Source organism: Perognathus longimembris, chromosome 6 (genome assembly GCF_023159225.1).
Source record: "Perognathus longimembris pacificus isolate PPM17 chromosome 6, ASM2315922v1, whole genome shotgun sequence".
Taxonomy (NCBI): Eukaryota; Metazoa; Chordata; class Mammalia; order Rodentia; family Heteromyidae; genus Perognathus; species Perognathus longimembris.
In genome coordinates, this window is record NC_063166.1 from 64,349,290 (window position 1) to 64,364,851 (window position 15,562).

Here is a 15,562-nt window from a genome sequence, read left to right on the forward strand (position 1 = left end):
TACATCTACTTATATAAATCTGATTTTGTTTCTAGCTGCAAAATTTCTAATCTCTCTAGAAACATGGGGGATTTTTTTTTTCCCTGCTCCTTGTCAGTTGTTTTTCCTTGAGTTCCTTTATTCTGTTTGTTTAGCCAAGTTGGCAGCTTCCCTCCACTGTCTGGTGACTTTGACCTTTGTGTCTGCATGGGATTGAACGGAGGCCCTCGAATTTTGGGGTCCAACCAAAATCTAAATGGAAAACTCTAGCTTTCTACTCAGGTAGATAAGGACGAAGAAATTAAGTTTATATCCTATTCCATATCCAGGCTTCATCCTCATTTTTAAGCCTTTTTGGAGTACCCGGGAAGCCCCATAGTTTCCTCTAGATGGCTCAAAAAATGTATACAATTCTTGTATTTAGCTCCCATTTCCTCGATATCAGGAGGTGTTTCTCTCTTCCATTGTTCTCTACTTTACCCTGGTTTATTAAAATAAATCCTTGCTAAAACTTTTGAATGTGTATGCTGATCTTGGGGTTTGAATTCAGGGCCTGAGCGCTGTCCCTGAGGTTTCTTTTTTGCTCAAGGCTAACACTCTGTAACATGAGCCACAGGTCCACTTTAGCTTTGTTTTGGTGGTTAAGTGGAGATAAGAGTCTCATAGGGCTGGGGATATAGCCTAGTGGCAAGAGTGCCTGCCTCGGATACACGAGGCCCTAGGTTCGATTCCCCAGCACCACATATACAGAAAACGGCCAGAAGTGGCGCTGTGGCTCAAGTGGCAGAGTGCTAGCCTTGAGCGGGAAGAAGCCAGGGACAGTGCTCAGGCCCTGAGTCCAAGGCCCAGGACTGGCCAAAAAAAAAAAAAAAAGAGTCTCATAGACTTTCCTGCCTGGACTGGCTTCAAACCCTAATCCTCAGATCTCAGCCTCCTAAGTAGATAGGGTTATAGGCATGAGCCACTGGCATGGGCAAACTTAAAAAAAAAAAAAAAAAAGTAACTCATGAAAGAAGGAGCCCAAAGGTAGACAAAAGAAATTGGCTTGTTTGGGCTAAAAACTAACAAAGAAAAAAAAAACTATAATTGTGTGTGTGTGTGTGTGTGTGTGTGTGTGTGTGTGTGCACGCGTGCCTGCCAACAGGCAAACAAATGTTTCCTTAATGAAAGGAATTCCAAGGACACTGGCTAGGTATAATTCAAGACTGATTAACTTTCTATAGGGCAATAAAATTCTTACAGACTAACCACAGAATCCAGCTGTAAAATTATAGAACCTATTCATTTCTAAAGTTAAAGTATAACTTTATAGAATCATAAACCTGACTGTTACTTAGAGTCATTGTGAATTAGATACATTGAAACAATGGAATGTCATTCCTCAGGAGTATAAATGAATTCCTGGTATACAGATTTGCTTTTATTTAGTTTGAGAAAGTGTTCTCTCAAGATCTCAGGAATGAATCAAGCAATCATAATTTCCCCATTTTTTTCAAGTTTGGAACATTGTTTTTCTCCCCTCTGTCAGAGGAAAACATCCAAAAGATTTATTCTCGATGGTGCTAACACAGTTTTGCCTTAATATCTATTCTCTTTTAGTTTTCTTTTGTAGTTTCATGTCCCCTGCCACACCTAATTTGGAGATATGTGGGGAGAATGCAGGCAGAAATGTATAAATGTATGGATTCAATTCCTTTTTTTCATTTTTGTTGGGAATTTTTTTGCCAGTCCTGGGGCTTGGGACTTGGGGCCTGAGCCCTGTCCCTGGCTTCTTTTTACTCAAGGCTAGCACTCTACCTCTTGATACACAGCCACTCCCAGCTTTTTCTGTGTATATGGTACTGAGGAATTGAACCCAGGGGCTTCATGCATACTAGGCAAGCACTTTACCACTAAGCCACATTCCTAGCCCTCAATTCATTTTTTTCTGATAACACATTTCCTTTTGTTCTTATCATCTGGGACTTTCTTGAAATGGGTGACCCATTGTCTCTAAGTTTCTGAGGCTGCTAATGATTTATTACTTCCTTTTTTTTCTTTCTTATTTTTTTTGCCAGTCCTTGGGCTTGAACTCAGGGCCTGAGCACTGTCCTTGGTTTCTTTTTTTGCTCAAGGCTAGCACTCTACCACTAGAGCCACAGCGCCACTTCTGGCTTTTTCTATATATGTGGTGCTGAGGAATCAAACCTAGGGCTTCAGTATGCAAGCCAAGCCACTCTACCACTAGGCCATATTCCCAGCCCTATTATTTCCTTCTTTCATGTCTTCTCTGGATTTCACTGGGAGGGTTCAGCACGAGGGACAACATGTTCTATTTACAATCTTGACATGGGCTTTTTTTCTGAAAATATTAATGCTTTTTTATTTGAAATACCAAATAGCTCTTTAGCTTTGGGGATGGAAGCAAAAGGTCATTATTCTGAGGATTTAAAAAAAAATATCCATTTCTGGCTCAAGATGGTGATCTAAACCACCATCTGAGTGATGATGCAGGCCTGTAGTTCTTGATACTTAGGCAATGGAGATCCAAAGCAGAATCTTGATTGGAGGCCAGCTGGGGCAAAAAGACATTCTAGAGACTCCATCTTAACCAAGGACTGGATGTGATGGGGAGTGCAACACTGGGAAGCACAAGTATGAAGAGCAAAGCCAAGGTCAGGGGCTGGGAATATGGCTTAGTGGTAGAGTGCTTGCCTAGCATTCATGAAGCCCTGGGTTCAATTCCTCTTATCACATAAATAGAAAAGGCCAGTAGTGCTGTGGCTCAAGAGGTAGAGCACTAGCCTTGAGCACAGAGAGGCTCAGGGACAGAACCTAGACTCTGAATTCAAGGCCCAGGACTGGCAAAAAAAAAAAAAAAGAAAGCCTAGGCCAACCAGAGAGAAAAATGAGACCCTATCTGGAAAATAACCAATGGAAATTAATTATAAAGGGGCAGAGGAGCTGGGAATATCGCCTAGTGGTAAAGTGCTCGCCTTGTATACATGAAGCCCTGGGTTCGATTCCTCAGCACCACATATATAGAAAAAAGCTGGAAGTGGCACTGTGGCTCAAGTGGTAGAGTGCTAGCCTTGAGCAAAAAGAAGCCAGGGACAGTGCTCAGGCCCTGAGTCCATACCCCAGGACTGGCAACAAAAACAAAACAAAACAAAAAAAGGGGCAGAGAATAGGGGTATGACTCAAGTGCTATAGAGTGTCTGCCTAGCAAACATGAGACCAAATCCAGTACACACAAAAAAGAGAGAGATGGTTTGAGAACAACAAGCATCTCATTCCTCACCCCAGCCTCTCCATCTTTGTGCATCTTCAGCTGCAGAAGACACATTTTCTTTGGTATTTTGGCCTTTTTGCCTAAAGGTGTTTCCAGTTTCAGCTATACCACTTAGTAGGTATGGGACCATCCCTCTTGTTACTTTTTTTTTTTTGCCAGTGCTGGGGCTTGAACTCAGAGCGTGGGCATTCACTGTCCCTGCGCTTTTTTTTTTTTTTTAACTCAAGGCTAGCATTCTACCACTTGACCCACAGCTCTATGTGCAGCTTTTTGATGGTTACTTGGAGATGAAAAGTTTCATGGACTTTCCAGCTCAGGCTGGCTTGGAATTGTGATCCTCAGATTTCAGCCAGGCATGAGCCACTAGTTGCTGGTGGAGTTGTGTTGTTTTATTTTGTTTTCTAACTTTGGACATTGGAAATTGAGTTTTGAGTTTTGCTGCAAAGTAAAAGGCTCCAAAGCAAGAAGTTAGCAAAATAAATATTTTTCTGATTTTTTTTTTCAACATGTGAAGAGCTATCGATCTGGAGCATTTCTTCCACAGAGTGCCTTTAAAACCTAGGCCTGGGTCTGAAGATACTGTGGAAAGGGAAAGTGGGGAAGAAATAGCAGAGAAAGGACATGGAACACATTGCATCTGAGTCTCTCTGTTCTAGTCTGAATCCTAAAGAAGAAGAGGGAAGTGTGAGAACTTGGATGGCTTCAAGGTCAGGTGGTTTTTGCTCCAGTCCAGATTTGAGATTCTGGAAGGAAGACTCTATGTAGAATGGCCCAACTGAACCCAGGAAATGTAATGTGCAGAGCAGCCCAAGCAAGGATTCAGCTGGACTCCTGCTGTGACTTTCAAGATCTCTCTTCGTGCAAGTGCTGGCTGAGAGCCAGTAAGTCTGCATATGGACCACAGGGCTGCTGGGCAGACTGAGCAGGCAGGACAAGGATAGAGTTGTATACCAGACAAGCAAAAGCCAATGAGAAGTGACTGATCAGATACAGCTTAAACCTAGGTAGACAGGAACACATCAGCTACAGATGTCAGCAGGTATGTGACAGACCCATAAGTCTACCTGTCTTGTCATACAGATGCTATAAGACTGAGACAGAAATCTAGAGCTCTGACCAGTCATGCTTCTCCTGCATAATAAATAACCCAAACACCATGACATAACACGTATTAAATCAAAGTTTTTTTTCAGTGCTTGGGGAATCCAACCCAAGGCCTCACACAGGCTAGACAAGTGCTCTACCAACCAAGCTACCTCCCCTGCCCAAATCAAATTCTGGAGACTAAGTGGTCTCCAAAAAGAAAAGGTTTCTTGAGCTGTACAGATGTCAATCAATGAATGAAATGACCGGTCCTGGAACAAATCCCCAGGCCACAGAAGCAGCATAGCAGATGGCAATAGGCAAAATCTATTTAAAAATAAAAAAAAAAACTTAGAATCAAAATAAAGTCTATTTTAGAGTAAAATTTGGGAGAGAAAAAACATAAATAATTTACACTGGATCTATATTGGTTGTAGATAAAAAGGCCTTTTATTTTCTTTCCTTTTTTTTTTTTTTTTTTTGTCAGTCCCAGGGCTTGAACTCTGGGCCTGGGTGCTTTACCTGAGCTTTTCAGCTCAGGGCTAGCACTCTATCACTTAAGCCACAGCACCACTTCCAGTTTTCTGGTGGTTAACTGGTGCTAAGAGTCTCACAGACTTTCCTGTCCGGGCTGGCTTTGAATGGTGATCCTCAGATCTCAGCCTCCTGAGTAGCTAGGATTACAGGCACGAGCTGCTGGTGTCCAGCAACAGGCCTTTTCTTACAACTTATCTCCTAACATTCTCTGGCTAAACTAGGTCTCATAATCATGTTCAAAGCCAATGGAATAGGAATAAATAATGTATACTGGGAGAAAATAATAAGTGGAGAACAGTAATCCAATCTACTAAAGAGACTCTGCATTACCTAATTACCAAATTAATATATTAGACTAAGATAAGTATTATCTAATTGTCAAATCACTATATTCAACTAAAGTAGCTGAACAGAAAAAAAGTTGTAGATAAGGATTTATCTTGGGTCAACTTCTCTAGAAGCAATGCTCAGGATGAGGATTTTTACATATGTAATCTCCTGAGTATGTAATCTCAGGAAGAGCATGTCAGGATGAGAGCCAAGGATGGAAAATGAGAGGAATGAATAATGTATATCAGGGAGCAAGGGAAGAATGTGATCTCGGCTGGAATCTATCCTATAGCCACAAGAGATGGGAATACAAACTATACTACAAGAGTCCACTTTCAAGAGAGGGTAATGGGAGGCGCATGTAATCAAACATTATATGCATATTTGAAAATGTCATCATGAAACACATTAAAATTAAAATGTACAAATAAAAGTCTCACTGGGCACAGGTGGCTCATGCCTGTAATCCTAGCTACTCTGTAGGCTGAGATCTGAAGATCGTGGTTCAAAGCTGGCCAGTCAAGAAAGTCCATGAGACTCTTATCTCCAATTAGACACTAGAAAATTGGAAGTGGTAATGTGGCTCAAAGTGGCAAAGTGCTAGCATTAAGCAAAAGAGCACAGAGACAGTGTCCAGGCCCTGGGTTCAACCCCACAACCGAGAGAAAAAGAGTTGTCCCTCTTGAGGCAAGGGCAGGGCTTTTCACCCTCATCAGTGGGTTTTGGACTATCTCCCTGTCTCCCAGAGCATCTACAGCCTTCCAGACATTCTTCCTGTGGTGGTGTGAATTGTGAAGGGGGCAATTGTGTGGAACGCTGAGACAGACCCAAACTCACAACAGTTGGGGGTATGTGCCCACTGGCTGATTAAAGGAATGTGAATGGGTTTCCAACAGCAGCTACTACATGACTCATAAAAGACCATGTCTGAAATTTGGAATTTCAGTAGAGGAGAGTTATTGTTTTTTTCAGAAGCTGCTAGTAGGTTCCTAATGAAGGGGGAATGAAGAGTTAAAGTAAACCCCATTTTCAGGCAGCCCCCCTTTTTGTTGTCTGTTTAAACTATGAGCAAACCAAGGGCAAGCTTATTAGGGCCCAGCTGGTCAAGAACTCTAACCGCCTGGGAATGCTTAACTCTAACTGCCCCCAGAATGCCTTGAGCCCTGAGCCAGTCAGATTTGTACCCGTGTCCTAATCTTGCTTGAACACCTGATTGCTGTAACTTGGTTTTTTGCCTTTTATAAGCCCTGTGCAATTGCAGCTTGGGCCTTCCTCCTAACCTCCCCTGTGTCGGTGGGTAGGACGAGGCCCGGGCCACGGCCCGCTTGAATAAAGTCTTGCCTTGCTTTTGCATTTTGGAACGTCTGAGTCTTGGTGGTTGTTTCGCGACTTGGCATAACACCTATAGGTGCTATTATGATATTGATATTTTTCTTTTTCCCATTTTTATATGTTATATTTAAAAGACAGTGTGTTTTGTACTGTGTATTTGCAGAAGATGCATAATGCATTTTTTTTACTTCAGTTGGTAAGCATTATACGTAGTCTATGTGCTTTTTATGATAAAATTTAACTATTTTGTGTATATGTGCCAGTACTAAGGATTGATCTCAGGACCTCATGGTTGTTAGTTAGGCTTTTTCTTTTTCTGTTTTGTCTGTTGCAGGGCCTGAACTCAGGGCCTGGGTACCATTTCTGAGCTTTTTCACTCCAGGCTAGTGCTCTAGCAATTTGAGACACAGCTCCACTTTTGGTTTTCTGATGGTTAATTGAAGATGAGTCTTACAGATTTTTCTGCCTGAGCAGGCTTCACACCACCAACCTCAGATCTCAGTCTCCTAAATAGCTAGGATTACAACAAGCATGAGCCACCAGGGCCTGGCTTGTTTAGCTTTTTCATTCATGACTGGCACTCTATTACTTGAGCCACACCTCCAGTCTAGCTTTTTTTTTTTTTTTGGCCAGTCCTGGGCCTTGAACTCAGGGCCTGAGCACTGTCCCTGGCTTCCTTTTGCTCAAGGCTAGCACTCTGCCACTTGAGCCACAGCGCCACTTCTGGCCGTTTTCTGTATATGTGGTGCTGGGGAATTGAACCCAGGGCCTCATGTATACGAGGCAAGCTCTCTTGCCACTAGGCCATATCCCCAGCCCCAGTCTAGCTTTTTTTGCTGGTTAGTTTGAGACAGAACTTTGCTGACTTTTCTTCCCTAGGGTTGGCTCTGAACTTCAATTCTCAGATCTCAGCCTCTTAAATAGCTAGGATTACAGGTATGAGTCATTGGTGCCTGGCTTCACTGTTTTATGAATGTTAAGAAATCCCATAAGCAAATATCAGATCAAATCACTGTTGCCTGTAATCCTAGCACTTTAAAAGCTGAGGCTGGGAATATGGGCTAGTGGCAAGAGTGCTTGCCTTGTATACATGAAGCCCTGGGTTCAATTCTTCAGCACAACATATAGAGAAAAAGCCAAAAGTGGGGCTGTGGTTCAAGTGGTAGAGTGTGAGCCTTAAGCAAAAAGAAGCCAGGGACAGGGCTCAGGCCCTGAGTTCAAGCCCCAGGACTGGCGCCAAAAAAAAAAAAAAAAAAAAAAAAAAGCCAGGTGTGGTTGCACACATCTGTTATCCTAGGTACTCGGGCAATTTGAAGCCAGCTTGGTCAGGAAACTCTGTGAGACTCTTATTTCTGAAGAGTTAAAGTAAACCCCATTTTCAGGCAGCCCCGTTTTGTTGCTGTTTAAACTGAGTAACCCAGGCCACCAATTATCCCGGCTAGCAGGACAAGCGTATTAGGGTCCAGCCGGTCAGGAAACTCCCTGCTTAACTCTAACCGTCCCGGAATGCCTCGAGCCCTGAGCCAATCAGATTTGTACCCGTATCCTAATCTTGCTTGAATACCTGATTGCTGTAACTTGGTTTTTTGCCTTTATAAGCTCTGTGAAATCTCAGCTCGGGGCCTTCCTCCTAACCTCCGCTGTGTTGGAGTGTAGGACGAGGCCCGATCTGCAGCTCGCCTGAATAAAGCCTTGCTTTTGCATTTTGGAATGTCTGGCTCTTGGTGATCTTGGTGGTCTTCTCGCGACTTGGGCATAACAATTTCCAATTAACCACCAAAAGAAGCCAGAAGTGGAGCTGTGGCTTAATCGGTAGAGATCTAGCCTTGAGAGAGGGAGAAAAAAAGAAAAAGCTGAGTGAGACAAGAGGATCAAGAGCTAGAGGACAGGCTGGCAGGCTACAGAGATTTAAAAAACAAAATCAACAAATAACAATTGCTTGGGGATGGGTTGGGGCATTTGACTACAAAGGAGTCTCAGATAACTTTCTATGCTTATGAAAATGTTCTTAGCAGGAAGGACAATAGTTCTACAACTGCATAGTTGTTAAACCTTTTGTCATAAAATGAATTATTCATTGTATTACTCATTTTATGGTAAGAAAATTATACCAGTATAAAGAGATTTTTTTAAGGTATTGAGTGGATTACATGCAGTATCCAGATTATATGCAAGTATTTTTGACAAAGTAGATTTAGCAAATACAAATAGGACCTAGTTGAATTTTATCTAATTGCTTATGCAACATGCACATTGATCTAAAAGAAAAATGTCACATAGAATACACACTGAAACTATTTTCATTTATAATAAATGAATTGTAAATAACTAAATTATATATTTTCCGAGCATTTTAGTTAATAATCCCTTTATAATTTGCTTATAAAATTCCTTGCAAAGCTGGGCGTTGGTGGCCCATACCTGTAATCCTATCTACTCAGGAGGCTGAGATCTGAGGATGGCAGTTTGAAGCCAGCCCAGGCAGGAAAGTCTGTGAGACTCTTACCTCCATTTAACCACCAAAAAACCCCAAAAGTGGAGCTGTGTCTCAAATTTGTAGAGCACTAGCCTTGAGCAAAAGAGCTCAGGGGCAGCACCCAGGCTTGGAGTTAAAAAAAAATTCCTTGCAGTTATGTTCATTTTCATTGCTCACATTTAACTTACTACAGTCTTGTGTCTGTTGAACATATTAATTAAAAACATGCTCAATATTAGCATAATGAACTATTATACTGAACATGTTCTTGAATAAAGTTAGCAACCAGAGAAGTGCTCTTTAAATTTAGCTCTTAGAAGCAAATACCAACTTTCCACTCTTCAAGATTACATGTACTGGACTGGGAATGTGGCTTAGTGGTAGAGTGCTTACCTACAATTAATGAAGGCCTGGGTTAGATTCCTCAGTACCAGATAGACAGAAAAAGCCAGAAGTGGCACTGTGGTTCAAGAGGTAGAGTGCTAGCCTTGAGAAAAAAGAAGCCAGAGACAGTGCTCAGGCCCTGAGTCTCAAGCCCCAGGACTGGCAAAAAAAAAAAAAAAAAAAAGGATGATGATTATATATACTCTCTCCCTCATTGCCTTCCTCCCTTCTTCACTCCCTTCTTCCTTTTGAGATAGTGTCCTAATAGCCTGGAACTCACTAAACTCATGTGCCATTTTAGGTCTGGTCATGTTAACATCTCTTGATTAGTAACTATTGAAAGAGATTATAGCTCAATTGTATAGCACTTGTCTAGCATTCCTGATCCTCTGAGTTTAATTTCTAATATCACACACACACATTTAAGCACTAAAAAAAGTAGTAGAGTCAGATACTAGTGGCTCATGTCTGTAATCCTAGCTACTTGAAAGGCTGAGATTGGGGAATTTCAGGTTGAAGCTAGCTCTGCATATGTACAAGACCACTTTTCAGCTAATAGCTGGGGACAGTGGCTCAAGCTTGTCTCAGCTTTGTGAGCGATTGAGATTGGCTGGATCATGGTTCCAGCCTGGGTAGAAAAGACAGTAAGCATATCTCAATGGGAAGAAGTTAGGTTTGTAGTATACATTTGTCCTTCCAGATGAGACAGAAAGCCTAAAATAGATGGATTGTGGTCCAAGCACACACCTCAAAATTAACTAGTGCAAAGTGAAGGAAGGTGTGATGTTGTTCAAAAAGAAATGTACTCATTACTTGGCTTATGAAATGTTAACTCCTCTACAGAACACCTTAAATAACAATAAAAAATATGTCCAGGGGAAAAAAGAAATTTCACACCAAGGTCTATGTGAAATAGAATGCTGGAAGTCCTTATAGTCTTCAAGATAAACATGACATGGAGGACACTAAATTCTCCCTTATGGACTCTACAGACTTTGCAAAAAAATTAAGAGGGAACCCACACTTTCCTAAAAATAAACAAAATAAAAACAAAAGCAGCGCAGAAAAGGTCAGAAGGAGTGGGTTAGCAGTACATCAGTTTAATAAGTGTGAGGCCTTGAGTATATACCCTAGTACTATCCAAACAATAATCAACCAATCAATCAAAGCTGTCTAGCTGGCAGGAGGGACTCCCCCAGGCTATCCTGATTTCCAACTTTTTTGTTAGGTGCTGCTAGGGAGCAGGGGCTCTTGTACACACAATACATAGGCACTCTACCATTGAGCTATATCCCCAGCTGCCTACCTTCCATTGTGGACTCCTGTTTTGGAAACTCTTCTGCACATATGCTGAATGTAGAAGTCAAAGCCTTGGGTTCTCCCTAGGGTCTAACAGTTAAAGGGATTCACATACCAGTTCTAAGGGGAAAGGGGTCAGTGTAGAGGTCATTTTTTCCACTTCCCCCAGAGCTGGGGTGGGAGGAGGATATGGTTGTTTTGAATATGGTCTTCCTCATTTAAGGGCTTCCTCTGTGACTGAGATTCCCATGCTGTGATGAGAAGTCCACCCCCACTGACAAAAAAAGAGAATTAGCATCAATTTTTATTATTTTCTTCATCAACCATACTTAATTTTATTTTCTCCCATACTAGAACAGCAACATTTATATGATCCATGCAAAAGAATACAATTCTCCATGGGACGAAATTCAGTTTTAAAATTAATCATGTTTACTCTTAGGGGAGGAACACAAAGGCTCAATGCCTCTGATCATATATAATAATATTTATCGAAATGAACTCCAGGAAATGGAAATGAGGTTTTTTTCTTTCTTTCTTTGTCCTGTTTGTTCATTTATCCATCCTCGGGGAGGGCAAGGGGTGTGTGTGCAGAAATAGAAGGAGAAAAGGTGAACAAATGCAGCAGTGGCACTCAGTAGAAACTATGCTGAAAATGAACTAACAACTTGTGAGTGGGCACAGGAGGGCAAAACTGGGGGAGAGGGAAGGAAGGGGTGACATTGTCCAAAAAGAATGTACTCACTACCTGGCTTATGAAATGGTAACCCCTCTCTATACATCACCTGTATAATAACAATAAAAAATAAAATAAATCATGACAAGTATTATAATTACTCACTTTAAGTCAGAACTTATCTTCTTGTTCAAGACAACTTTGATACTTAGCTGCTCTTCCTCCTCCTCCTTCTCCACCCCTCAACCCCGGCTCAGGAGGCTGAGGTCTGAGAATCACGGTTTGAGGCCAAGCCCAGGCAGGAAAGTCCATTTCTCATTTGCTTACAAGGGGTGGCTGTACTTGCAAGGTGCAGTATCTGAACAAAACCAGAGGCCATACGTAAGGTTTTGGCCTTGGGGGACTTTTCAAGAAGCTGGAGTGTACAACAATCGATAGACTCCAGTATGAACATGCTCACTAGAGCAAGGCAGCTGAGGATCAGCTTTTAGACGCCTGATCCTTGGTGTGAGGCAATCACTGATTGGCTAATGGTTAGAAACTAGAGCTGTTCATGATTGGCTGGCTTTCAGAAGCAATAAACCCATGAAATGAGACTATCAATGATAAGCATGCGTTATGATAGGAAAATCGTGTTTAAATATTAGCTACTTAGTTGTTCACGACTTGCGACTTGAACAATAACATCATCTCCTGTCTCTTTATTTCCTGCTTTTATTTCTTACTCCTTTCTTCCTATCTTCCCCAGTCAAACTTGCAGGAAGACTGTCAAGATTGGAGATTGCCAAGATCTTTATTACAAGATTTTCAGCCACTCTTACCATTGAAGTGATTCAAGCACCAATTACTGTGTCAGAAAAACAGCTCTAGATAATTGTTGTAATTTATTGTGAAAAGGGGAATACAAAGCATTGGAGACATCTGGACAAGGTCAATCACTACATGGTGCAAGACAAAAAGGATTAGATCCAGGATGCCTGGGAACCTTCTCAAGGAATTTTCCCTATTTTATACAGATACTGACTGAGATTTTTTGTTGCTGTTGCTGTTGTTTCTGTGGCCACTGCTGGAAACGGGTCGAGTCAGGATCTGAGCAGGGAGGAGACCTTAGGGACCCTGTGAGTCTCTTAAGGCCTAAGACCTCCCCCCCCCCGCACCCCTCCCCCGCACTACCTCCTCCCCCCCCCCCCCCCCCCGCCGCACATGGCTTTGCTGTGCGTCGCTAACCAGAGGCCCGCTGGGGAGCGGATGGATGTCGGAACGGAAGATGGGCTGTGGACAAGCAGCAAGGGCAAGGGAAGAGATCCCGGGACGAAAGTCGGCTGCCAAGGATGTGCCCAGAGTGGAAAAGGCTTCCACTGGAGGCCAGAGCGGAGATGGGCGGGGAAGTATGTGGGCGGGGCTTGGGCGGAGCTAGGCTCCGCCCCCAGGGCGCGTCCGTGTGCGTGGCTGGGGGACGCCGCTCACAGTCCCACAGGACGATGTAGGGCCTGAGAATAGGACCGAGCAGCTCTCTGGTGTTCATCTTTCTGAGGAACCGTCACCTCAACTTCCAGCCCGACTATCTCGCTGCTTAAGGAGGAGGCGGCCCTGAGACCGCTCGCCGACATCACCCCCCCCATTACACTCGCACTCCGTGTCCGCCGCGACGCCCCCGCGCCTCGCGCGCCCCCGCCCCGCCCCCGTCTGACGTGCTCCCGCACGCCGCGCCCCCTCCCACTCGGCACGCCCCTCCGCAGCGCCCGGCCGTCGCGGGCCTGGAGCCGCCCCGCCGGTCAGCGCGACCCTCGCTGCGGAGCCGTCCTCCTCCGCCGCCCGTCGCCCGCCGCCATGGACGTGTACACCTCGCACCGGCTGGGGCCGCCCCGAGCGCGGCTCTCCGGTAGCTCCGGCCGCGGGTCGCCTTCTGTCAGGTACGCGGGGTCGAGGCCGCAGGGGAACGGCTGACCGGGCGGCGGGGGATGCTGGCTGTCGGGGTCCCGCGGACGCCGCAGGGCGTGGCCCGACATGGCTTCCTGGCGGATGATTCTGTAAACGGCTCCTGGAAGAACGTTTTCCTAGGAACGGCGCCCTCTGTAGAGGCCCTTCCACCGTTCGGGTGTAGACAATCCCACCAGGGTTCCTTGTGGGGACCCTCCCCCCATTGTGACAGCCCTCCCTCCGTGGGACGTTTCCCCCCCACCCCCCAGGAACCCCCCACAGTGGCTTCCCAGTGTATATTCCCCCTAAAACAGCCACCTCTGGAGACTGTCCCTTCCCTCACACAATGGACTCCCCCTGTGTAGGACCCCAAAGGGGTGTCCCTCAGAAACGACTCACCTGTGAAACCCCATTATTGCAGTTGTCTGGAGCCTTTGCTTTAACAGTGGCTCCCGTTCCCTACACACAGACACACAAACCGCAAATCCTTAATTTCGCGTTTCCCCACCGTCCTCTGCCTCTGCATGTCGACGCCCCCCCCCCCCCCACACACACAATGGGGAGCTCAGGTTGGGGGTGGTGAAGGTCATTAGGGTCGAAGGAAGGAAAAACTAACTGAAGGGTAAAGAAGAGGGGTCTAGAAGCTGTGAAAGAAGCGTATGCAGTCAGACCCGGGGCGGGGGTGGTGGTGAGGGTGGCAGAGGAGGTTCCTCGGCATGGGGAGGGTGTCTGGTATTGTTTTTTGCCGAGAGGGTCCCCTCTTCCCTTGTGGAGATGGGAAAATCTGTTTCCAGTTTCTGCTCACTGTCTTTGGAATTGACCTTGCTGGTCTGGGCATTGTTTGTGACAGAACTGTCATGGGGCAGCCAGGGAAGTGTGGAGGCTGGAATGATGGAGGGGTTGCAACAGAGATCTTTTAGAGGGAGGGAGAGTGGGCATTGAGCTTTGGTACCGCTATTAAACCAGAACAGTTTCTTTGCTTGGTTGCTTTTGCTTTATTTTAGCCACTCAGCAAAGCAAGTGTGGTATTGTATTGTTCCCTTGAAAGGAAGCTGTCAATTTATATGTTAGAATGGCTTTCCCATATTCTTGTTAAGATACTTAAGGCTTTGTGGGATTTTTGCTTTTTGTGGTGCTGGGGATGGACCCTAGGGCCTTGTGCGTGCTGTGCAAGCACTCCACTACTTGGCTACATCCACAGTCTTGTGTTTGTGAGTGTTGTTTGTTTTTACTTGATGGAATTTATGCAGAACAAGAACTCATTCTTAGAATTCTGTCCCTCTTTTCCTTCCATTCCTTTGCACACCCAGAAAACGAATACATGTGTATAGAATGAATAAAGAATGGAGGAGATGAAGAGAATATTAAGATGGTATCATGACACACACACACACACACACACACACACACACACACACATCCCTGTAATTCCAATACTTGGGAGGGAGGCTAAGGTAGAAGAGGATTGAGCCAGTCTAGGCCACATTGCAAGACCCTCTGTGTCTCAAAGGGGAAAAACAACAACAACAACAAAACCAGCTAAACAAAATCAAGGTGGGAGAAGCAGGGCTAGATTCTAATGGAATAATGTGTTTTCTGTTCCCAATTTTCTACTAATTTGACATTGTGTAGACTCCTCTGCTTTTGTGGCATTCCTTTTGGGCTTTACAGTTTCAATTATTTAATTGCTTTTGGTAACCTCCAGTCATCCAATGCTTTTTTCATTGTTTAAAAGTATTTGAGGGCTTGGGATATGGCCTAGTGGCAAGAGTGCTTGCCTCGTATAGATGAAGCCCTGGGTTCGATTCCCCAGCACCACATATACAGAAAATGGCCAGAAGTGGCGCTGTGGCTTAAGTGGCAGAGTGCTAGCCCTGAGCAAAAAGAAGTCAGGGACAGTGCTCAGGCCCTGAGTCCAAGCTCCAAGACTGGCCAAAAAAAAAAAAAAAAAAAAGTATTTGAATGTTTCATAAGAAATTGTCCAGGGGACTAGATAATTCTATGTCTCAAGTGGTAGAGCACAAGCAGTGAGCAAGCAAGTTGAATAAGAGCTTGAGGCCTTGAGTTTAAGCCTTGGTGTGTACACACACACACACACAGATAGACAGAGATTGTATAGAATGCTTTAGAACTTGGAAGGTTCAGAGACATGGCTCAGGTGGTAGAGCACCAGCCAATGAGCGAAAGTGTCAGATACCAAGTTCTAGTTCCATTTTGAACCAAAAATGAAAGAACTTTGAGCAGCCATCCGTTAAATCTAGGCTCTCTGTAAACT

The 15,562-nt window shown here is 44.3% G+C and overlaps 1 protein-coding gene across 2 annotated transcripts in view; it reads left to right on the forward strand.

Moving 5' to 3' along the window:
* The first annotated feature begins 12,835 nt into the window (after positions 1-12,835).
* The window catches only part of Dnaaf9 (dynein axonemal assembly factor 9), a 120,914-nt gene continuing 118,187 nt past the window's right edge, over positions 12,836-15,562 (forward strand). Inside the window, exon 1 of one of the 2 annotated variants that reach the window (XM_048348887.1) lies at positions 12,836-13,280. In XM_048348887.1, the coding sequence (XP_048204844.1) occupies positions 13,198-13,280 (83 nt within the window). In that variant the 5' untranslated portion in view covers positions 12,836-13,197. The remainder of the gene's footprint in view (positions 13,281-15,562) is intronic. The other variant, XM_048348886.1, reaches the window with a different exon arrangement.